Raw genomic sequence first — 26936 nt, 5'->3', positions numbered from 1 at the left:
TGGAGCGGCATAGGTTCTCCTAGAGTACAGGCTTCTCAACAAACTCTCAAAACATGGAAATCACCTAACCCAGGTTAACCACATTAACGAACTGAGGTTACCAGGCGCAGGGTTACCACACATTAGGTAACCACACTGAGGACTACCACACTAAGGGATACCACGTTGAGGGTTACCATAGGCTACCACGTTGAGGGTTACCATAGGGTTAACACGTTGAAGGTTACATAGGGTTAACACGTTCAGGGTCACCATAGTGCTACACGTTGAAGGTTACCATAGGGCTACACGTTGAAGGTTACCATAGGTTAACTCGTTGAAGGTCACCATAGGGCTAGACGTTGAAGGTTACCATAGGGTTAACTCGTTGAAGGTCACCATAAGATTACACGTTGGAGGTTACCATAGGGTTATGCGTTGAGGGTTACCATAGGGCTACCACGTTGAAGGTTACCACATTGAGGGTTATCATAGAGTTACCACGTTGAGGGTTACCATAGAGTTACCACGTTGAGGGTTACCATAGAGTTATCACGTTGAGGGCTACCATAGGGTTACCACATTGAGGGTTACCAAAAAGTTAACATGTTGTTGGTTACCATAGAGTTACCACGTTGTTGGTTACCATAGGGTTACCACGTTGATGGTTACCATAGGGTTACCACGTTGAGGGTTGCCATAAGGTTACCACATTGAGGGTTACTACGGAGGGTTGCAATGTTGAGGGTTATCAAGGTCAACGAACTGTGAGTTACCGTATTCAGGGTTACAACGTTGAGGGTTACCACGTTCACGGTTACCACACTGAGGATTACAACGTTGAAGGCTACCATATTGAGGCATATCCCGTTCGTCAAAGTCGTACATGAATATGAATGTTGAGGGCTTACTGAATGGTCACGATCAGGCAGCGGTTACGTGATTGTGGGTAAAGGTGGTTTCTTACCTGGGGGTCCGTACCCTGGTTGTTGAGTGGGTCCGTACCCTGGTGGTTGTACGGTTGCACCCTGGGGAGGGAGCATCGGAGCTGCCACAGACTGAACTAAAACAAACATACAAATGTGCTCAAAATGCGTATACCAAGATTGTAAAGTCATGAGACACATAAATACTCGACATACTCGATGCAGAGAGTCTGGCGTGGTGTGTGTAACATGAAGTATTGGTTCTATGTGCAGATTGGCTCGTGTGGTTTGTGGAGTAGGAAGCGGTTGTTTTAGGTGCAGATAGTCTGGCGTGGTGTGTGGAGAGTGGAGCGTTGATTCTGGTTTGGGGAGAGGGTTTGTTTTTCTTTACCTGGAGCTCCGGTTGCGAGTTGTTGAGGGACTGCTGTGTTGGGAGCAAGCATGGGTTCTGCTGCTTTCTCCTGCGGCGGAACTGGAACACAAACACAAGCATCATGAATGTCGGAACTGGAACACAAACACAAGCATCATGAATGTCGGAACTGGAACACAAACACAAGCATCATGAATGTCGGAACTGGAACACAAACACAAGCATCATGAATGTCGGAACTGGAACACAAACACAAGCATCATGAATGTCAGAACTGGAACACAACTGGAACACAAACACAAGCATCATGAATGTCGGAACTGGAACACAAACACAAGCATCATGAATGTCGGAACTGGAACACAAACACAAGCATCATGAATGTCGGAACTGGAACACAAACACAAGCATCGTGAATGTCGGAACTGGAACACAAACACAAGCATCATGAATGTCGGAACTGGAACGTGAAAGCATCATGAATGTCGTGTTGATGGAACACAAACATTTAGATTATGTGTAATGATTGTGCGTGCTGATTGTAGGATGTGTATTTAGATTGATTGTGCGAATGTATGTGAAGGATGTGCGTGTTGATTGTAGGTATTTAGATTATGTGTAATGATTGTGCGTGTTGATTGTAGGTATTTAGATTATGTGTAATGATTGTACGTGTTGATTGTAGGTATTTAGATTATGTGTAATGATTGTGCGTGTTGATTGTAGGTATTTAGATTATGTGTAATGATTGTACGTGTTGATTGTAGGTATTTAGATTATGTGTAATGATTTTACGTGTTGATTGTAGGTATTTAGATTATGTGTAATGATTGTGCGTGTTGATTGTAGGTATTTAGATTATGTGTAATGATTGTGCGTGTTGATTGTAATTGATGACTGCGCGTGTTGATCGAGATAGTCAAAGGTAAATGTTACTGTGACAGACAGAAAACAACGAGAATCGAAACAATAAATGTACATCCTTAAATGGAACTATGTAAAGGTCAATGTCGATTCGTGCAACACATGCTGACTCATGCAAATGCATCACGTCACAGTGTCAGTAGTGAGTGTCAGTAGTGAGTGTCAGTAGTGAGCGTCTCCGCCTGCAGCACAGATGTAGGACTGACGCCCTCGCCTCAGAGATGCTATTAAAGCTGGACCCGGAAATCATTCTATATCCGAGAAAAAATATTCTGCACTTCCAAGATAGCTATGAGTGTAAACAATTGGGATTATATATCTTGCATTTTATTCTTTGAGGCTGTTTCTCCAGAACAGTCAATTATTCTTGCTTAAAAACAACTCCAGATTCTTCACATATACCTTCCAAGGTTTAAATCAGTAACTTCGTGCAAAGGTACAACCGATCACGTTACAGTCGTTTGCCTTTTATAAATAGTTCTGTTTTCTTTTTACAAGGGCTTTTTTAGAAACAAAAAATGTCGATTGATAATAAAAAACACACACCAAAATGTAAGTTGTTCAATAGCTGAAATCTAACAGCGACCACTGCGATGATTCGGTGAGGTCTTGTCTAAGAGGACGGTTACACTTATGGTAACACATACTTGCTCTTTTTGCTCTATTGCAAACATAGCCACAACTGTTCATGTTCTAATAATGTACTGTCTAGGTTACCACATCTACTCGCCAAAGTGTGGTACTGCGCTTAGCCCAGTGCCAGCAGAACCACATCCTTACCTTTCTCCTCCAGTTTTAGCTGACCTTGTCGTTTCTTCCTCCACACGAAGAATACAGCAATCCCCGCTATGAGGAAGATCCCCCCAAACAACGCGCCGATCGCCACAGGACTGAACTCACTGGAACAGGAAGTACTCGCTGTTGATTTCTCTAGATGAATAACAGGCAAGTTCATATTCCTCTCATATAATAGTTTCAATACCTCCTTGTCTATTGCTTACACTTATGAAGAAATAGATCAATGATGGTAGTAACCGGTAATGTTCACAAATAATATAGATGTGTATTTCATAGCAAACATACAATATCAACAAACTTTATCATCCAGAAAGTCATCGGTTTTCGTCGGTCGTTGGTCTTCGTCAGTCTGTTACATGCAGTGTGTCTAGGAAGATGTGAGCATGTAGGGTGTCCACGAAGATGTAGTGTGTCACTGAAGATGTAGGGTGTCACTGAAGATGTAGCGTGTCACTGAAGATGTGGTGTGTCACTGAAGATGTGGTGTGTCACTGAAGATGTAGTGTCACTGAAGATGTAGTGTGTCGAAGACGGTACAGGGTGTCCAGGAAGATGTAGTGTGTCACTGAAGATGTAGGTGTGTCACTGAAGATGTAGTGTGTCACTGAAGATGTAGTGAGTGAAAGACGGTTACAGGGTGTCCAGAGAGATGTAGTGAGTGAAAGACTGTACACGTGTCCAGGAAGATGTATTGTGACCAGGCAGGTGTGTTGCTTCCTGGGGACGTAACGTGTACATGTGGGTGGACCCAGGGACAGCCAGTTCAGTAACATCAAGGCGTATCTGTTATATACGGGTGGACCACAAGTGCCTGTAAAACACATTGGAACATGAAGTTGGTGTCAAAGGACTAGCACTCAGCTGGTTCTCCTCATATGTAAACTCTCTTCCCGCGGTTATCGGCTCTCATGACTGTGGTCACTATGCCTATGCTGATGACAATCAGGTAACCAGGATTCTTAATCTGCAATCTCCAGTCACTGATCTACAGACCATAGACAGTGGCGTTTACGATATAAAGACCTGGATGAACACAAGGAAACTCCAACTGAATGATGACAAAACAAAGTTGCTCGTCCTTGGAAATCCCAAACAGCTGCAGAAAACCTCCATCTGCAAGTCAACCATCTTTATAAGAACTGTCACTATTATCTGCGAAGCATCAGCTCCATTAGAAATCTCATCACATCAGAAAGTGCTCATTCTTTGGTTCGATCCATGAATACTCTCTCGACTCGACTACTGCAACAGTCTGCACTTTGGCACCAGTTCAACTCAACTTCAGAAACTTCAAAACTTACTCAGCAGCTCGCATCGTCTGCCTCAAGTCCAAGAAAGATCATATCACACTTCACTGATGTCTCTACACTGGTTGCCTGTCAAATTCCTGATTGACTTCAAAATTCTATGTATCACTTTCAAAGCTCTACATGGACAAACACCTGAATACCTCTCCAGTCTTCTGTGTCAGTACATCCCACCCCGACCATTACGATCCCAGAATCACCAGCTATTTGTCATTCCTAAAGTTCGACTCTCATCCTATGGGAAGAGATCATTCCAACACGCAGCCGCCAGTCTCTGGAACAACTTGCCCACACACATCAAGAATGCTGAATCTTTGGACACATTTAAATCGTCTCTAAAAGCCCACTTTTTTCGTCTTGCCTATTACTAGACTTTCTATGTTCAATTGTCTCTCTGTAAATAGTTTTAACTATTTTCTTTTCTCCTATAGTATTGTAGCGCCATGAGCGGGTATTAGTACCTGGCAGAGCGCTATATAAATACCCACATTATTATTATTATTATTGTTACCTAGGGTTAACCATTCCAGTAACATCAAGGCGTACCTGTTATATACGGGTGGACCAAGGGATAACCATTCCAGTAACATCAAGGCGTATCTGTTATATACGGGTGGGCCCGGGGATAACCATTCCAGTAACATCAAGGCGTATCTGTTATATACGGGTGGGCCCGGGGATAACCATTCAAGTAACATCAAGGCGTATCTGTTATATACGGGTGGACCAAGGGATAACCATTCCAGTAACATCAAGGCGTATCTGTTATATACGGGTGGACCAAGGGATAACCATTCCAGTAACATCAAGGCGTATCTGTTATATACCCGGCATCAAGGGATACCCCGGGGATAACCATTCCAGTAACATCAAGGCGTATCTGTTATATACGGGTGGACCCAGGGATAACCATTCCAGTAAGGCGTATCATCAAAGGCGTATCTGTTATATACGGGTGGACCAAGGGATAACCATTCCAGTAGCATCAAGGCGTATCTGTTATATACGGGTGGACCCAGAGATAACCATTCCAGTAACATCAAGGCGTATCTGTTATATACGGGTGGACCCAGAGATAACCATTCCAGTAACATCAAGACGTATCTGTTATATACGGGTGGACCAAGGGATAACCATTCCACTAACATCAAGGCGTATCTGTTATATACGGGTGGACCAAGGGATAACCATTCCAGTAACATCAAGGCGTATCTGTTATATACGGGTGGACCCAGAGATAACCATTCCAGTAACCATTCCATAACATCAAGGATAACCATCTGTGTTATATACGGGTGGACCAAGGGATAACCATTCCAGTAACATCAAGGCGTATCTGTTATATACGGGTGGACCAAGAGATAACCATTCCAGTAACATCAAGGCGTATCTGTTATATACGGGTGGACCAAGGGATAACCATTCCAGTAACATCAAGGCGTATCTGTTATATACGGGTGGACCCAGAGATAACCATTCCACTAACATCAAGGCGTATCTGTTATATACGGGTGGACCCAGGGATAACCATTCCAGTAACATCAAGGCGTATCTGTTAGATACGGGTGGACCAAGGGATAACCATTCCAGTAACATCAAGGCGTATCTGTTATATACGGGTGGACCAAGAGATAACCATTCCAGTAACATCAAGGCGTACCTGTTATATACGGGTGGACCAAGAGATAACCATTCCAGTAACATCAAGGCGTATCTGTTAGATACGGGTGGACCAAGGGATAACCATTCCAGTAACATCAAGGCGTATCTGTTATATACGGGTGGACCCAGAGATAACCATTCCACTAACATCAAGGCGTATCTGTTATATACGGGTGGACCCAGGGATAACCATTCCAGTAACATCAAGGCGTATCTGTTAGATACGGGTGGGGAACCTGAAGTGATGGTGTTGATTAACCTAGAATCACTACCCGGACGAAAATGGATTTGAACAATCACACGTTTCCAGTTTGACGGAAGAGCGTGCATTGCCATGGTGACAGACTTAAGCTTAGTCACACTTCAGATTTTGCTAAGACATTTTCATGAATCCGTTTTAGCCCGGGTCCCTACTAAGCCATAAAAAAAAAAATAATAATAAAAAAAATAGATAAATAAACTTAGACAAGTTTCGTGCTAAGCAATTTTCAGACCTAAGACACTTTCATGATCCCGGCATCTGTCCCCGACCGTCTCAGTGAATATACTATGTTTTAACTTAAAACAAATTAAAACAAAGACCACGGTGTGATTTACAAACTGCCGACTTCTACTTGCAATCCATTCTCATCACATTGTTACTGTACATCCCAATTCACATCTTTGTTGTTTTAGTTAATTATTTACTGTATCTTAGTCACCTGTTATCTACCTAACTCATACTTGCTTGACAACGATACAAGAATCTGTATTGAAACGTCGCATCTACCGAATAAAGAAGTTGTTTATCCATAAAGTTTGTCTGTATACATCCCGACTGACAGTAGCCACTTGAATCAATACCCCCACACTGCGACTACTGTGTTTCAGCTTTGTCTGCAGTGCCACGGGACTCAGCTCGTGAGTCGGCCGATGCGTACATTACCCACACCATGTATTATTCAAGAAATGGCTGATGCAGGCATTGGAAGCTCGCCAAGAAGTTATCACGCTCTGTGGATTCCGCGTTATTTCATTTTAGTCATGTTATCGATCTGCGTTTTCCGTATTCAGATGAGAAGAATGTACGTCATGCCCCATTTGTCCTGGGTTCGAATCCTATATTCCTGCTGTGAAATTGTGTTTGTTCGGCAGCTTCTCACTCTCTGCATTTCGACAAAGTAGTAATCGCCAAATGGAATTTGTTATGTCTTGTAATCGAGAAATGTTATTCTCTGGCGCTACATAGCAATTGAATATTAAATCATTTAAACTCGGTGGCAAAGGGGTCTACCCGACATGCTAACCAGTCTGACAAAGTTGCCCCAGCTTCCCCCTCTTCACGAGACGCTGCTACAGCACTGTGTGTTTTGGATAATGGTAGGGCTGATTTCAGCTTACTTTGGGCCGATATCACTGGACTCGACAGTACTGTACTTTGGGCCAATATCACATATGGATCGATTGCACAAACTGGCAAGGTTAGATAATTCACAGATTGCAAATACAGTGCGCACAGTTGATGTGTACAGCGACAAGACAAGTCGACATACCATGACGCTGAATGTGCCGTGAACGCAACACGATCTGATAGTCTGGTGGACATTGGCATTGCTAAGTGCAAACAGTTCCCAGGAGCGATAGAATGGTATAAAGTCACATCACAAGAACCTTGTTATATTTTGACAAGAATGTTTAAAAAGTAGGCCCTAGACAGGGTCCTCCTCTTACATCTCTATCGTACTTGGAACCTTACCAATGTCTATCTCTGGAATTCTGAGACCGCTTACAATGTCAATCTCTAAAGTACTTAGACCCTTTACAATGTCAATCTCTAAAGTACGTAGACCCCTTACAATGTCAATCTCTAAAGTACTTAGACCCCTTACAATGTCTATCTCTAAAGTACTTAGACCCTTTACAATGTCTATCTCTAAAGTACTTAGACCCTTTACAATGTCAATCTCTAAAGTACTTAGACCCCTTACAATGTCAATCTTATAAAGTACTTTAGACCCTTTACAATGTCAATCTCTAACGTACTTAGACCCTTACAATGTCTATCTCTAAAGTACTTAGACCCCTTACAATGTCTATCTCTAAAGTACGTAGACCCCTTACAATGTCAATCTCTAAAGTACTTAGACCCTTTACAATGTCAATCTCTAAAGTACTTAGACCCTTTACAATGTCAATCTCTAATGTACTTAGACCCCTTTACAATGTCAATCTCTAAAGTACTTAGACCCTTTACTTACAATGTCTATCTTAGACCCTTAAATGTCAATCTCTAAAGACTTAGACCCTTTACAATGTCAATCTCTAACGTACTTAGACCCCTTACAATGTCTATCTCTACAGTACTTAGACCCTTTACAATGCCAATCTCTAACGTACTTAGACTCCTTACAATGTCAATCTCTAAAGTACTTAGACCCTTTGTCAATGTCAATCTCTACAATGTCAATTTCTAAAGTACTTAGACCCCGTGCAATGTCTATCTCTACAGTACTTAGACCCTTTACAATGCCAATCTCTAACGTACTTAGACCACTTAGGTCAATCTCTAAAGTACTTAGACAATGTCAATCTCTAAAGTACTTAGACCCCTTACAATATCTATCTCTAAAGTACGTAGACCCCTTACAATATCTATCTCTAAAGTACTTAGACCACTTACAATGTCTATCTCTAATGTACGTAGACCCCTTACAATGTCAATCTTTAAAGTACTTAGACCCCTTACAATGTCTATCTCTAAAGTACTTAGACCCCTTACAATGTCAATCACTAACGTACTTAGACCCTTTACAATGTCAATCTCTAACGTACTTAGACCCCTTACAATGTCAATCTCTACAGTACTTAGACCCTTTACAATGTCAATCTCTACAGTACTTAGACCCCTTGCAATGTCAATCTCTACAGTACTTAGACCCTTTACAATGTCAATCTCTAACGTACTTAGACCCCTTACAATGTCAATCTCTAAAGTACTTAGACCCCAAACAATGCCTATCTCTAGAGCATTAAGACCCCTTACAATCACCTTCTCGAAAGTACTTAGACCTATTACAGTGTCTATCTCTGTAGCACTACGACCTCTTCCGACGTCCATCTCTGACAAATACCTTGTGTTTGAATCTTTGAAGAAGGAGAGCTTCTATCTTACCTATTCACTGGTCCGGCACAACAGTACTCCGTTTCCTCGTCGCCACAGCAGAAGTTTTTGTCGTCGTCGTCGTCGTCCCCTGGACAGTAGAACAAACCTGGCAATACTGGCTGCGTCGTGTTGTCAGACACGTCCGTGCTGTCGTTGGCGTTGGTGTTGTCATAGACATCGACGTTCTGGCAGATAGTGGGCACTGTGAATTGACATTGAGCAATAGTTTGGTATGTCAGTTTGAGGTAATGACTCATCAGTGACACCTATTGGTCGTTGTAGGTGCCATATAGTCGGTGTAAGGTGTTCAATGGCAGGGTGAACATTGCAGAGTGATGTATGTCAGGGTAGTCGTGTTGAATGTCTGGGTGTTGAATGTGAGGGTGATGTTGGCCGGTTGTTGAATATGAAGGTGTTGAATGTCAGGGTGTTGAATGTCTGTATGTTGAATGTGTGGGTGATGTTTGTCGGGTGTTGTATGCCAGGGTGTTGAATATCAGGGTGATGTTGGTCGGGTGTTGTATGTCAGGGTGTTGAATGTGAGGGTGTTGAATGTGAGGGTGATGAATGTCAGGGTGTTGAATGTCTGCGTGTTGAATGTCAGGGTGTTGAATGCCAGGGTGTTGAATGTCAGGGTGATGTTGGCCGGGTGTTGAATGTGAAGGTGTTGAATGTCAGGGTGTTGAATGTGAAGGTGTTGAATGTCAGGGTGTTGAATGTGAAGGTGCTGAATGTGAGGGTGATGTTTGTCCGGGTGTGTTTTTTCAGGGCGTTTAATATCAGGGTGGTGAATGTCAGTGTGTTGTATACAAGTTGAGTTACAATTCAAGTCATTTCCACAACCATATCCATTATAAACATGTGTTTATGAACAAAGTTTCAAACCAGGTGTTCCCGAAAATGGTTTTGGAAATGGTGTGTGCCGACGGACAGTGTATGGCTAGTGTTTGTAGTTGAGGTGGATGATTGCAGTTTGTACTTAAAGACTGTTGTACTTTACTGTTGGTTTTCTCCACACAACGATTCCTTGTACTGCCGACCACGGCTAATCCTGGTCAACTAGAAGCGACATAACGACTGGTGTATATTGAGCATCATACCTCCCGGTCTTCCAACCCTAGCATTACATATACAACAACTACTAGATATTGAAGAAACCCCTAGCATCACATATACAACAACTACTAGATATTGAAGAAACCCCTAGCATCACATATACAACAACTACTAGATATTGAAGAAACCCCTAGCATCACATATACAACAACTACTAGATATTGAAGAAACCCCTAGCATCACATATACAACAACTACTAGATATTGAAGAAACCCCTAGCATATACACATATACAACAACTACTAGATATTGAAGAAACCCTAGCATCACATATACAACAACTACTAGATATTGAAGAAACCCTAGCATCACATATACAACAACTACTAGATATTGAAGAAACCCTAGCATCACATATACAACAACTACTAGATATTGAAGAAACCCCCCTAGCATCACATATACAACAACTACAGATATTGAAGAAACTAGCACATTAGATAGCATCACATATACAACAACTACTAGATATTGAAGCATCAATATACAACCCTAGCATCACATATATACAACAACTACTAGATATTGAAGAAACCCCTAGCATCACATATACAACAACTACTAGATATTGAAGAAACCCCTAGCATCACATATACAACAACTACTAGATATTGAAGAAACCCCTAGCATCACATATACAACAACTACTAGATATTGAAGAAACCCCTAGCATCACATATACAACAACTACTAGATATTGAAGAAAGAGCATCACTATACAACAACATATACAACAACTACTAGATATTGAAGAAACCCCTAGCATCACATATACAACAACTACTACATATTGAAGAAACCCCTTATTGTACACAGAATATTTGATGATTGCAGTTACTTCTGTTGTTCGAGCAGTAATTCCGAGAACCTACTTGTGTCGGGGGTGTTGTTGTAGCGGACGGTGTCGAAGTAGGCCACCCCATTGTACACGTCGCCACGCATGAAGGCTGCCTCCCAAGTCGCTGCGGTCAAGCCGTAGGTGCCCTGTGGGGAAATGACTTATTGTCTTAGGTTATCTGTGTTAGGTAGTAATGATCTGCCGTGTCAGTTAAATATGGTTGTACAGTCCACAGTGGTGCAGGTCGGGCACATGCAGTAGATGACACGAGGGAGTCGGGCACATGCAGTAGATGACACGAGGGAGTCGGGCACATGCAGTAGATGACACGAGGGAGTCGGGCACATGCAGTAGATGACACGAGGGAGTCGGGCACATGCAGTAGATGACACGAGGGAGTCGGGCACATGCAGTAGATGACACGAGGGAGTCGGGCACATGCAGTAGATGACACGAGGGAGTCGGGTACATGCAGTAGATGACACGAGGGAAGTCCGGGTACATGGTTGACCACAAGGCTCAGAACCTGGCACGCCCGGGGGACGAAACTCGGCACAGTGAATGTTCAGGAAGATATAAGTATTATTGTAGGTTACGAACACAGAATATATATCGAGTGAAGGGACAAGACAGATATACTGTGTGTGGAGAAGATGATCTTACCTTGTGGCGCCGGGGTTCGTTGTCAGTGTTTTTGCGTTCGTGTTCATCTGGAAACTCTGGAAATATACGACCAAGAATGAGCAATAAGTTAACACTGAGAGCGTCCTTGTCAATAACGACTACCTATTCCAGTGAAGGGCTTGGTGAGTGAAATATAGCGATAGAGATGAGGTTTGTTCGGCATATCACAATGTAACATTGATGACCATGGGAATGGTTGTGGCACCAGTGATACTTCTCAGTATGTATTCTCAGTGCTTCTGAAAACTTAATCTACGTCGGGCTGTTATTGGCGAAGATGTTTTCTTCTGGGTAGTCAGAAAGTGAACAAGAAATATGTCATGTTCTCTCCAGGCAGTGGTGGACTTTGGTGCCAAATCGATGACATCTTGCCCGTGTGTGTACGACTGAACGACATGTACACCCAGATAGTCGGGGGCAACAAAGAGACATGAACACTGTGTCGCTTCTGATGGAAAACTAGCCTGTGTTGACTGGGACGTATATACACAACATTATGTCCGTTACTGTATCGACCCGTCGAGATCCGGGTTAGAATTAACCTTCAGTAACCCATGCTTGTCGTAAGAGGCGACTAACGGGATCGGGTGGTCAGACTCTCTGACTTGGTTGACACATGTCATCGTTTGCCAGATGCGTAGATCGATGCTTATGATATCGAACGCGGCATTTTCTGGTCCAACCTCTATAATGTACACACCGCCATTATAAACATACCAATATGTAATGGCAATGCTGGCAGTATCGGTGTATACGTATTAAGGTGAGAGGAACATCAGGAATCAGGACTGACGATACCTGTACGTCATGTAGAACTGAACAAAATCATTTAAGGCAGTTTAAAGATATACTTGTTACAGACATGTGACTTTACTGGTGTAACATATTCCTGTCACAGACATGTGACTTTACCGGTGTAACATATTCCTGTTACAGACATGTGACTTTACTGGTGTAACATATACCTGTCACAGACATGTGACTTTACTGGTGTAACATATATCTGTCACAGACATTTGACTTTACCGGTGTAACATATTCCTGTCACAGACATGTGACTTTACTGGTGTAACATATACCTGTTACAGACATTTGACTTTACCGGTGTGACATATTCCTGTTACAGACATGTGACTTTACTGGTGTAACATATACCTGTCACAGACATGTGACTTTACTGGTGTAACATATACCTGTCACAGACATGTGACTTTACCGGTGTGACATATTCCTGTTACAGACATGTGACTTTACTGGTGTAACATATACCTGTCACAGACATGTGACTTTACTGGTGTAACATATACCTGTCACAGACATGTGACTTTACTGGTGTGACATATACCTGTTACAGACATGTGACTTTACCGGTGTGACATATCAGATCGGACATACCTTCCCGGTACTTGACTTTCCCCTTCACCCTCTTCTGCTTACGCTTCGTGGTGGATCTGGTGTTGCTGGACCGGGTGTTACTGGACCGGGTGTTACTGGACCGGGTGTTACTGGACCGGGTGTTACTGGACTTGGAGTTCAAGGCCACTCCAACGTTGCCCCTCGCGGCGTCACCTGCACCAACGGAGTTCGGAGTCCTTTAAACTATCGTTACAAACGTTTCACTTTAATCAAAGGCATGCAGAGAAGCCTCATAATCACCAACTACAGATCACCAGACTGTATGCTATAATGTATGACCTACTCACACACTGACTGATTTAACAGGTTCCTGTTCCGGGAACACCTGCAGTCATATATGATCGTGGTTCATTAAACTCTCCTTCTGTTTCAGTTGGAGTCGTGCAACAGACGATGCTTTTATCGGAGATTTCTCCTGATGACGACAAGGGTTTTGTCGCTGATATTTACATTCAGAGATAGGGTGAACTTGAAATGTCTGACTCAGAGGAAAATATCTCAAGGTAAATGTTGATCCTGGTCAGCTGGCCGGCTTGAAACTCGCTATAACAGTAATAAACAATACAAGCAATTTCGATGACGATGACGACGGTAATAGTGGTGAGCGAGTGGTGCCGTTTTACCGTTATACCAGTTATATCCCGAATCACGATGTGTCAACTTGATGTAGGGGCAGGTCGCAGATGTTTACCACTTTGGTGAAACCCATGGACCCCGGACTGGTGAAACCCATGGACCCCGGACTGGTGAGACCCATGTACCCCGGACTGGTGAGACCCATGTACCCCGGATTGGTGAAACCCATGGACCCCGGACTGGTGAGACCAATGTACCCCGGACTGGTGAGACCCATGTACCCCGGACTGGTGAGACCCATGTACCCCGGACTGGTGAGACCCATGTACCCCGGACTGGTGAGACCCATGTACCCCGGACTGGTGAGACCCATGTACCCCGGACTGGTGAGACCCATGTACCCCGGACTGGTGAGACCCATGTACCCCGGACTGGTGAGACACATGTACCCCGGACTGGTGAGACCCATGTACCCCGGACTGGTGAGACCCATGTACCCGGACTGGTGAGACCCATGTACCCCGGACTGGTGAGACCCATGTACCCCGGACTGGTGAGATCCATGAACAGGGATACGCTGAGATCAGTGAACGCGAACATAATGAAACCAATGAACACGAACATGGTACGACCCATGAACTCTAACATGATGAGAGTCATGGACAGAAAGACGGTGATACTCATGAACAGAAAGACGGTGATACTCATGAACAGAAACACGGTGATACTCATGGACAGAAACACGGTGATACTCATGAACAGAAACACGGTGAGACCCATGGACAGAAACACGGTGATACTCATGAACAGAAACACGGTGATACTCATGAACAGAAACACGGTGATACTCATGGACAGAAACACGGTGAGACTCATGGACAGAAACACGGTGAGACTCATGGACAGAAACACGGTGAGACTCATGGACAGAAACACGGTGATACTCATGGACAGAAACACGGTGATACTCATGAACAGAAACACGGTGATACTCATGAACAGAAACACGGTGATACTCATGGACAGAAACTTACGGTGAGACTCATGGACAGAAACACGGTGATACTCATGGAACAGAAACACGGTGATACTCATGGACAGAAAGACGGTGATACTCATGAACAGAAACACGGTGATACTCATGAACAGAAACACGGTGATACTCATGGACAGAAAGACGGTGATACTCATGAACAGAAACACGGTGATACTCATGAACAGAAACACGGTGATACTCATGGACAGAAAGACGGTGATACTCATGAACAGAAACACGGTGATACTCATGGACAGAAACACGGTGATACTCATGAACAGAAACACGGTGATACTCATGGACAGAAAGACGGTGATACCCATGGACAGAAAGACGGTGATACTCATGAACAGAAACACGGTGATACTCATGGACAGAAAGACGGTGATACTCATGGACAGAAAACACGGTGATACTCATGAACAGAAACACGGTGATACTCATGGACAGAAAGACGGTGATACTCATGAACAGAAACACGGTGATACTCATGAACAGAAACACGGTGATACTCATGGACAGAAACACGGTGATACTCATGAACAGAAACACGGTGATACTCATGGACAGAAAGACGGTGATACTCATGGACAGAAACACACGGATACTCCATGGACAGAAAGACGGTGATACTCATGAACAGAAACACGGTGATACTCATGGACAGAAAGACGGTGATACCTCATGAACAGAAACACGGTGATACCTATGGACAGAAAGACGGTGATACCTCATGGACAGAAAGACGGTGATACTCATGGACAGAAAGACGGTGATACTCATGGACAGAAAGACGGTGATACTCATGAACAGAAACACGGTGATACTCATGGACAGAAACACGGTGATACTCATGGACAGAAACACGGTGATACTCATGGACAGAAAGACGGTGATACTCATGAACAGAAACACGGTGATACTCATGGACAGAAAGACGGTGATACTCATGAACAGAAACACGGTGATACTCATGGACAGAAAGACGGTGATACTCATGAACAGAAACATGGTGATACTCATGGACAGAAAGACGGTGATACTCATGGACAGAAAGACGGTGATACTCATGAACAGAAACACGGTGATACTCATGGACAGAAAGACGGTGATACTCATGGACAGAAAGACGGTGATACTCATGGACAGAAAGACGGTGATACTCATGGACAGAAAGACGGTGATACTCATGAACAGAAACACGGTGATACCATGGACAGAAAGACGGTGATACCATGGACAGAAAGACGGTGATACTCATGGACAGAAAGACGGTGATACTCATGAACAGAAACACGGTGATACTCATGGACAGAAAGACGGTGATACTCATGAACAGAAACACGGTGATACTCATGGACAGAAAGACGGTGATACTCATGGACAGAAAGACGGTGATACTCATGGACAGAAAGACGGTGATACTCATGGACAGAAAGACGGTGATACTCATGAACAGAAACACGGTGATACTCATGGACAGAAAGACGGTGATACTCATGAACAGAAACACGGTGATACTCATGGACAGAAAGACGGTGATACTCATGGACAGAAACACGGTGATACTCATGGACAGAAAGACGGTGATACTCATGAACAGAAACACGGTGAGACTCATGGACAGAAAGACGGTGATACTCATGGAACAGAAAGACGGTGATACTCATGGACAGAAAGACGGTGATACTCATGAACAGAAACACGGTGATACCTGAACAGAAACACGGTGAGACCCATGGACAGAAACACGGTGAGACTCATGAACAGAAAGACGGTGATACTCATGAACAGAAACACGGTGAGACTCATGGAACAGAAAAGACGGTGATACTCATGAACAGAAACACGGGTGATACTCATGAACAGAAAGACGGTGATACTCATGAACAGAAACACGGTGATACTCATGGACAGAAAGACGGTGATACTCATGGACAGAAACACGGTGATACTCATGGACAGAAAGACGGTGATACTCATGGACAGAAAGACGGTGATACTCATGGACAGAAAGACGGTGATACTCATGAACAGAAACACGGTGATACTCATGGACAGAAAGACGGTGATACTCATGAACAGAAAGACGGTGAGACTCATGAACAGAAACACGGTGATACTCATGGACAGAAAGACGGTGATACTCATGGACAGAAACACGGTGATACTCATGGACAGAAAGACGGTGATACTCATGAACAGAAAGACGGTGATACTCATGGACAGAAAGACGGTGATACTCATGGACAGAAAGACGGTGATACTCATGAACAGAAACACGGTGATACTCATGGACAGAAAGACGGTGATACTCATGGACAGAAAGACGGTGATACTCATGAACAGAAACACGGTGATACCGCGAACAGAAAGACGGTGATACTCATGAACAGAAAGACGGTGATACTCATGAACAGAAACACGGTGAGACTTCATGAACAGAAACACGGTGAGACTCATGAACAGAAACACGGTGATACTCATGAACAGAAACACGGTGAGACTCATGAACAGAAACACGGTGAGACTCATGAACAGAAACACGGTGATACTTCATGAACAGAAACACGGTGAGACTCATGAACAGACAGAAAGACGGTGATACTCATGAACAGAAACACGGTGATACTCATGAACAGAAACACGGTGATACTCATGGACAGAAACACGGTGATACTCATGAACAGAAAGACGGTGATGAGACTCATGAACAGAAACACGGTGAGACTCATGAACAGAAAGACGGTGATACTCATGAACAGAAACACGGTGATACTCATGGACAGAAAGACGGTGATACTCATGAACAGAAACACGGTGATACTCATGAACAGAAACACGGTGATACTCATGAACAGAAACACGGTGAGACCCATGAACAGAAACACGGTGATACTCATGAACAGAAACACGGTGATACTCATGGACAGAAACACGGTGATACTCATGGACAGAAACACGGTGAGACTCATGAACAGAAACACGGTAGATACTCATGGACAGAAAGACGGTGATACTCATGAACAGAAACACGGTGGAGATACTCATGGACAGAAAGACGGTGATACTGATGAACAGAAACACGGTGAGACCCATGGACAGAAAGACGGTGATACCTATGGACAGAAAGATTCGGTGATACTCATGAACAGAAACACGGGTGAGACTCATGAACAGAAACACGGTGATACTCATGGACATAAACACGGTGATACTCATGGACAGAAACACGGTGATACTCATGGACAGAAACACGGTGATACTCATGGACAGAAAGACGGTGATACTCATGAACAGAAACACGGTGATACTCATGGACAGAAAGACGGTGATACTCATGAACAGAAACACGGTGATACTCATGAACAGAAACACGGTGATACTCATGAACAGAAACACGGTGATACTCATGGACAGAAAGACGGTGAGACCCATGAACAGAAACACGGTGATACTCATGAACAGAAACACGGTGATACTCATGAACAGAAAGACGGTGAGACCCATGAACAGAAACACGGTGATACTCATGAACAGAAACACGGTGAGACTCATGAACAGAAACACGGTGAGACTCATGAACAGAAAGACGGTGAGACCCATGAACAGAAACACGGTGATACTCATGAACAGAAACACGGTGAGACTCATGAACAGAAACACGGTGATACTCATGAACAGAAACACGGTGATACTCATGGACAGAAAGACGGTGATACTCATGAACAGAAACACGGTGAGACCCATGAACAGAAACACGGTGAGACTCATGAACAGAAACACGGTGATACTCATGAACAGAAACACGGTGATACTCATGAACAGAAAGACGGTGATACTCATGAACAGAAAGACGGTGAGACTCATGAACAGAAACACGGTGAGACTCATGAACAGAAACACGGTGAGACTCATGAACAGAAACACGGTGATACTCATGAACAGAAACACGGTGATACTCATGAACAGAAACACGGTGAGACCCATGAACAGAAACACGGTGAGACTCATGAACAGAAACACGGTGATACTCATGAACAGAAACACGGTGATACTCATGAACAGAAACACGGTGAGACCCATGAACAGAAACACGGTGATACTCATGAACAGAAACACGGTGAGACTCATGAACAGAAACACGGTGAGACTCATGAACAGAAACACGGTGAGACTCATGAACAGAAACACGGTGATACTCATGAACAGAAAGACGGTGAGACCCATGAACAGAAACACGGTGATACTCATGAACAGAAACACGGTGAGACTCATGAACAGAAACACGGTGAGACTCATGAACAGAAAGACGGTGAGACCCATGAACAGAAACACGGTGATACTCATGAACAGAAAGACGGTGAGACCCATGAACAGAAACACGGTGATACTCATGAACAGAAAGACGGTGAGACCCATGAACAGAAACACGGTGATACTCATGAACAGAAACACGGTGAGACCCATGAACAGAAACACGGTGAGACTCATGAACAGAAACACGGTGAGACTCATGAACAGGAACACGATGAGACTCATGAACAGGGACACGATGAGACTCGTGAATAGGAACATGGTGAGACTCGTAAACATAAACATGGTGAGACCCATGAACAGGGACACGGTGAGACTCGTGAACAGGAACACGGTGAGACCCATGAACATACACATGGTGAGGCCCATCAGCATACACATGGTGAGACCCATGAACATACACATGGTGAGACCGACCCATGGACATACACATGGTGAGACCCATGAACATACACATGGTGAGACCGACCCATGGACATACACATGGTGAGACCCATGAACATACACATGGTGAGACCCACAGACACGGACATGGTGCTTAACAACAAAGCGAAGCGGGATTCGAACCCGTCGGATTTCTGTCACACATAAGGAACTCATCTCTGCATAGCGAATTGCATCACTTCTAGCGCCAAGATCAATAATATGGGTGTTTAAACTATTAACTGTATAACTGATGGGATGTTGCACGTGTTGGTGTGTAACTTATGGAGGAAGCGGTAGTGGCGAGCGGTTGAAGCATGCCTGGTGAATCATCTAGTATATCGATCGGCGTGAAGTTTGTTTGTAGAATCACTTGGGCCCAGACGTCATGGTTTATGACCTTGCCGATACGTCTACATACATTGGGTACAGATCGTTAACCTCCTCACAGCACACGTCTTGATGTATATCACTTGACGTATGGCAGTATAGTCCCAGGGGAGCACTTCCTTACGTCAATCTGACGTGCAGTCATCTCACAGTGTATGCAACATGTTGGTTGTGGTAAAGCCAATCACTTGTCCAACAGCTCGCACAGCCAGTGAACAGGTTCGCCCAACTGTGGCTTCTACTGCGTACAGCACGCACAAACTATCAGATCTGTTTCGGCGTTCCGTTAAAATATACGGACTAAACTTTCTTTCATCTGATGTTTGGTCTAATACTCGGCATTACCATTATATTTCATGATCCGCGCCTTTTTATAAAGAGTAGAGTAAGATTGCACGATGGGCGTTGCTCGGGCAGACAGGCTGACAGTTTCACATTAATACAACTGCATGACGGGCACCCTGCAGACGATAGATGTCGCTTGTTGACTGCTAAATATTGTGTAATACGTAATTCCACATCCATCCTACGGGAATTCAAAGCAAAACCTAATCAATAACAAATGCGCATAATTTAGAAAGTTATCTTTTGATACACTGATCAAAGCATTTTTGCCCTTGCTATAATATCAACGTTAACAAAAGCTGCTTATGGACGTAAAGAGATCATCTTCCCTTTCCCATTGAAACCAGGTTCCGATTGTGTGTGCACTCTCCCCCTAGTTGGACGTTCAGCCAGACACAGAAAAAGTTCTAGAGTTGTGGCAGACACATCATGAGGCGGAGACACATCTCTCGGTGCTCCCGTCCAGATCTACTCGGTGGATGAAAACTGAACTACTCGGTAGATGGACACAAAACTACTCGGTGGATGGACACAGAACTACTCGGTAGATGGACACAGAACTACTCGGTGGATGGACACAGATCTACTCAGTGGATGGAAACAGAACCACTCGGTGAATGGACACAGATCTACTCAGTGGATGGAAACAGAACTACTCGGTGAATGGACACATATCTACTCGGTGGATGGACACAGATCTACTCAGTGGATGGAAACAGAACTACTCGGTGGATGTACACAGATCTACTCAGTGGATGGAAACAGAACTACTCGGTGAATGGACACATATCTACTCGGTGGATGGACACAGAACTACTCGGTGGATGTACACAGATCTACTCAGTGGATGGAAACAGAACTACTCGGTGAATGGACACATATCTACTCGGTGGATGGACACAGATCTACTCAGTGGATGGAAACAGAACCACTCGGTGGATGTACACAGATCTACTCAGTGGATGTACACAGATCTACTCGGTGGATGGACACAGAACTACTCGGTGGATGGACACATATCTACTCAGTGGATGGAAACAGAACTACTCGGTGAATGGACACAGATCTACTCGGTGGATGGACAAAGATCTACTCAGTGGATGGAAACAGAACTACTCGGTGAATGGACACAGATCTATCTACTACTCGGTGGATGGACACAGAACCACTCGGTGAATGGAAACAGAACTGCTCGGTGAATGGACACAGATCTACTCAGTGGATGGACAAAGATCTACTCAGTGGATGGAAACAGAACCACTCGGTGAATGGTCTCAGATCTGGTCGGTGAATGGACACATATCTACTCGGTGAATGGACACATATCTACTCGGTGGATGGACACAGATCTACTCAGTGGATGGAAACAGAACCACTCGGTGAATGGACTCAGATCTGCTCGGTGAATGGACACATATCTACTCGGTGAATGGACACAGATCTACTCGGTGAATGGACACAGAACTACTCGGTGAATGGACACAGATCTGCTCGGTGAATGGACACATATCTACTCGGTGGATGGACACAGATCTACTCAGTGGATGGAAACAGAACTACTCGGTGGATGGACACAGATCTACTCAGTGGATGGACAAAGATCTACTCAGTGGATGGAAACAGAACCACTCGGTGAATGGACACATATCTACTCGGTGAATGGACACACATCTACTCGGTGAATGGACACAGATCTACTCGGTGAATGGACACAGATCTACTCGGTGAATGGACACAGATCTACTCGGTGAATGGAAACAGACCTACTCGGTGAATGGACACATATCTTCTCGGTGAATGGACACAGATCTACTCGGTGAATGGACACAGATCTACTCGGTGAATGGACACAGATCTACTCGGTGAATGGACACAGACCTACCCGGTGAATGTACACAGATATCGGTGAATGGACACATATCTACTTGGTGAATGGACACAGATCTACTCGGTGAATGGACACAGATCTACTCGGTGAATGGACACAGATCTACTCGGTGAATGGACACAGATCTACTCGGTGGATGGACACAGACCTAACATGTGTCCACAGATCTAGTCCCTGTATCCACACATCTCTCCGTATCTGCCGTTACAACACACTGCAATGCAATTACTCCGCTCGGCATGAAATATTGTTTATCCTAAAATATAGATCAATATAAAAACGACCTATAAAACCACAAAGACTGCAACAAGTGGAATCAGTTTCTAAACAGAACTAAACATGGCGTACTTTGAACAGACTTGTTACTGCAGCCCACCGATGTGCACGGGGAACCCATCCTCCTGCTGCACGTGCAGTTTAGCTGCCTAGTCAGAGCTCGCCCGACACACACACCCGGGGGGCCCCAGACCCTTCTTGTAGTGTGGCACTACGTGGATGGAAATCTACCGAAACATCTCGCGCCTCTTCCAGTCGGAATAAGACGGCTACTTGTACTTTGATTTAATCCAAGCGCACCGAACTATATAAAGGAGTGCGTGCACACCTACCTGATGAAATGAACACCAGACACCCCGCCAGCACCATCAGACACAGAACAAGGCAGCCATCCATGTTGCTTCCTCGTGTGCTCCCCGACAACCGCACCGGCTACTCACGCACACAAAGCGACGATGATATAATGAATTATGTTAAACTTGAAGACGCGGGGCCACCAAAGCCATAATAGCTGTGTGCATAAATGTTGATTTCAACCTCTTTGGTGTATTTTTATGCAAAGTTAAGTACGGGGCCAGGACAAGGGAGGCGTTTGGTAGGGAATGGTTATATAGCACTTAAGTAACACAGAGATGGGTTCTGCATCGTTATATATCAACAGAGATGCTGTGTTGAACATAGTTAAACAGAGTTGCAGTAGTGAGTGAGTGAGTAAATTTAGGTTTACGCCGCTTTTAGCAATATTCCAGCAACAATTTGGCGGATCCACAGAGAGGGGGTGTTGGTGGCGGCGGTGGTGTGCGCGTGTGTGTGTGTGTGGGGAGAGAGTGCGCGCGTGTGCCCTCGCCCCTGTTGTCTTTGAAGTTTATTAGTTAAGTTGAGTTGGGTTTTACGTCACATGGGCATTATTCCAGCCATATAGTGACGGGATCAAGTGTGATTTAATAAACGTTTTAAGTACAAAGTCCAAATGAGTTGTTATTAAAAAGCATATATATTATTAACATTGTTATAGCACCAAATTCGAACACAAGCAGTTCGTTATTCACATTACATAACTACAATGTATGATAAAGGTCAACTTCCCTGAAGTAGTTAACAATGAGATGCCCGCTAACGCGGGAAAACAGATCTTTCAGATTTGCCTCGCCATAATGTGAGTCCCTTGCAGTCGAAAAGTCTGCACAGTCAATCAGTATATGCTTGACCGCACTTCACCGCAAGAGACACACATGGGAGGTCCATCCCCATCAGTTTTCAGCAGATAGTCATGACTAAACCGACTGTGACCAATATGACATCGTCGTAAAATTACCTCATGTCGTCTTGACTGACAACCCAAGCAGGCATAACCCATTGTTGGCTTCAATTCATGAAGTTTATTTCTTCCTACTTGAGTGTCCCACCTTTTTGCATAAGGTCCCGAGTATAACTTTTGATAGTGGGTTTGAAATCACTGTACGGGATGGTTTACTCCCAAATGTTAGACGTCCCAAAAGTCATACATCCCAATTGTCAGACAAATCAATCAGGCGTGACTGTGATTACAACCTAGTCTTACCCACTGATATAATGAACCTGTCCCATACGCTAACGAGATGGTTTCACATTTGTACAGAAATACTTTGTTTGATCAGAATACTGATGTTGACTGGCTTACTCAATCACTGGGTTCTTCCAATGTGTTTTCACAATGTACTTACACATATACTTAACATGTCTAAGAAAAAAACTTTTCTGTGCAATTATTGACTTTACAAAAGCTTTCGACAATGTATAGAGATTGTCAAAGATCAATTTTTCCAAAGTTTGCAAGTTAATGTTCGTAACAGCCCAAAAGCTTCTTATTACCAATACCTGAAAAATTATCCATCTTTTGAAAAATACCTTTTATTACCCAGCTCTGTTCTATCCCAATCCTGCGTTCAGATCTTGTAATCACAATCTACCTGTTGAAACCGGAAGGTGGACTAATACACCAAGAGAACTCCGAACTTGCCAAGTTTGTAAAAGCCCAGCGATTGCTGACGATTTCACTATATTTTTAGATGTAAGGCATTTGCTGTGAAACGAGACCTTTATATTCCCCATAAATTCAATACATTTTCATATTTGTATACTTTTCAATCATTATTTACGTCTAAAAAATTGTCAATCTTAAAAAAGCTTTCCAGATTTATATCAATAATCACCTCAACACTCAAGAAACTTAATCGAATATAACCCAAATTAGCCTTCACCTTGTTTTGTATGCATAAATTGTATGTATTGTCTACTCTTGTACCACCGATGGGGGCTGAATGAGAATAAAGGAATTGGAATTGGAATTGGACACATGGATGGATGCCATGAACGAGACACCTGCCGTTCCCCGTACACAAGACATGAACAAGTACAATGTAGAAACATGGGTTGATTATGGGGCCCGATTTCCACTACATCTATTGAACCATCACCATACTGTCGGCCCTCGCACGAGCAACAACCTGGAAGGCTTCCACAATAGATTAAACAGGGCACTCCCACATCACCATCTAACATTTGTAGAGATCATCCAGAAGATTGAGATCGCAGAGAGAGCCAAACTCCAGCAGATCAACGTTGGTGCTGCTCCTCCATAGAGGAAGAGGGTCTACAGGGAAACTGAGAACAGGCTGATGCGTCTGCAAGAGAGACTGCGTGCAGGAGGGATGGCAAACATGGAGTTCCTCGATGCAGTTGGGCATTTGCTCAGACTTGGTTGACATTCTTGCCTGTATAGTGAATGATGTGAAAGATGTGAAATCTTAAATCTTGAATGATTTGATTGACCGTTTATTTATCTTGTTAAATTAACTTATTTTGTCTTTATGCCAAATGAAGTCATTACAAAGTCATCCATTGATCATTTGAATTATCTTGTTGAATTAACTTATTTTGTTTTATGTCAAATACAGTCATTGCCAGTATCCATAATCTCTTCTGTTTGTGTTTGGATTAGTACATTGGACTAGTCCATTCATTAACGAAGGTAACAGTGTAGTGAACCTCAGTTCAACCAACCATAACCTTTGTTGTTTTAATGCGTCTAACTTTTGGGACGTCTAACTTTTGGGGTCTAACTTAGCAGTGGAGATAAGGGCTTGTCAAGAGCTGCTTTAGCTGCAGCATCGGCCTTTGTGTTACATGCTATGCCGACGTGACCCGGCAACCAGCAGAGGACGATGTCACATTGGCCAGTAGAAAGATCGTTATAAAGTTCTAAATGTCTAGGATGATAGAGTGACTTGAAGTAACATTTTGAAGAGCTTCAAGGCAAGATAATGAGTCTGTAAAAACGATGAAGTTTTTGGAGTTGTTCTAGGTTTAATATAGGTCAGAGCTGTGAAGACAGCTTTGGCCTCAGCAGTGAAAATGGAACTATTGTCGGGAATTATGGAGGAGACAGTCTTGGAAATTAGGAAACAGATTTTCATATAGAGGGTTGAAAATACAATTGTATGCTGGATTGGACTCATTTGAACTCATTTAGATATATACTGCAGTGAAAGTTTAATGCGGCGTTGTTCAAGGGAAGGTTCGTTAGCCTCCGCACATAGACTGTCTACCGGAGGGGTCCTAAAAGCTCCCAGGCAGAGCCTCAGGCCTTGGTGGTGGATAGAATCTATGTTTTCTAAAGTGCTTTTGCAGACTCCGCCATAAACAATGGAGCCGTAATCTAGTTTCGAGCGAACCAAAAATCGGTACAAGTGAAGGAGGGTAGTCTGATCCCCTCCCCACTCTGTGTTTGAAATGACTTTTAGTAAATCCAGAGCCTTCAAGCACTTTGGTTTCAAATATTTTATGTGAGGTAAGAATGTCAAGTAACGGTCAAATATGAGTCCCAGGAATTTGGCCTCTTCTACTCCCTTGATGGGATTACCATCTAAAGAAGGTCCGGATCCTTGTGTGGTTTGTATTTACGACAAAAGTGAAAACAATTTGTTTTAGATTTTGAAGTCCACAAGTAGAACCAGGGGAAGGAACCGTTATATAACCCCGCTGCGGATAGTGGTGAGACTCATCCATGGCAACAAATGATAATGACATAATATTCCACTTTTATAACGCTATTCCAGGATGAATGTCTTGCTCAAAGCGCTATTATTATTACCCCGGATAACCCAAGCTGCCAGTGAGGCGCTAGAAGGTTAATAGTAACTATACCACTGTATAACTTGCCTAAGGTGAGACCAGATGTGTCACATGTGCTTCCTTGTGGGGCAGGACTGACGTCCTAGAAACTCTCAGGAGTCAAGCTGCCAAACCTAGGACTCTCCGCGCTCAGCTGAACTTCAACTGACTTGTGACCTGAGCTCTATGCACAGGGTTCAACAAGCTTCAGCTGGAACTGCTGACAGTGGTGAGACTCATCCATCCAGCTTCAGCTGGAACTGCTGACAGTGGTGAGACTCATCCATCAAGCTTCAGCTGGAACTGCTGACAGTGGTGAGACTCATCCATCCAGCTTCAGCTGGAGCTGCTGACAGTGGTAAGACTC

At 43.8% G+C, this 26936-nt stretch overlaps 1 protein-coding gene across 3 annotated transcripts in view; it reads right to left on the bottom strand.

Annotated features, from left to right (window-relative positions):
- LOC124253195 (splicing factor 3B subunit 4-like) overlaps window positions 1–22985 on the bottom strand; it is a 39597-nt gene extending 16612 nt beyond the window's left edge. For 2 of the 3 annotated variants that reach the window (XR_006892126.1, XM_046686917.1), the window contains exons 1-9: window positions 22750–22984; window positions 13247–13319; window positions 13146–13201; window positions 11730–11785; window positions 11101–11212; window positions 9121–9313; window positions 2983–3101; window positions 1297–1377; window positions 975–1042 (exon numbers count right to left, since the gene is read on the bottom strand). Coding sequence is in view for 2 of the 3 variants with exons in the window: in XM_046686917.1 (XP_046542873.1) it covers window positions 975–1042; window positions 1297–1377; window positions 2983–3101; window positions 9121–9313; window positions 11101–11212; window positions 11730–11785; window positions 13146–13201; window positions 13247–13319; window positions 22750–22813 (822 nt within the window). In the remaining variant the exon portion in view is untranslated. Of the gene's footprint in view, window positions 1–974; window positions 1043–1296; window positions 1378–2982; window positions 3102–9120; window positions 9314–11100; window positions 11213–11729; window positions 11786–13145; window positions 13202–13246; window positions 13320–22749 lie in introns of all 3 variants that reach the window. The other variant, XM_046686918.1, reaches the window with a different exon arrangement.
- Between the last annotated feature and the right edge of the window lie 3951 nt (window positions 22986–26936).

Source organism: Haliotis rubra, unplaced genomic scaffold (assembly GCF_003918875.1).
Source record: "Haliotis rubra isolate DU_JTF1 unplaced genomic scaffold, ASM391887v1 Scf534, whole genome shotgun sequence".
NCBI classification, from domain to species: domain Eukaryota; kingdom Metazoa; phylum Mollusca; class Gastropoda; order Lepetellida; family Haliotidae; genus Haliotis; species Haliotis rubra.
This window is presented reverse-complemented; position numbering and strand designations above follow the sequence as displayed.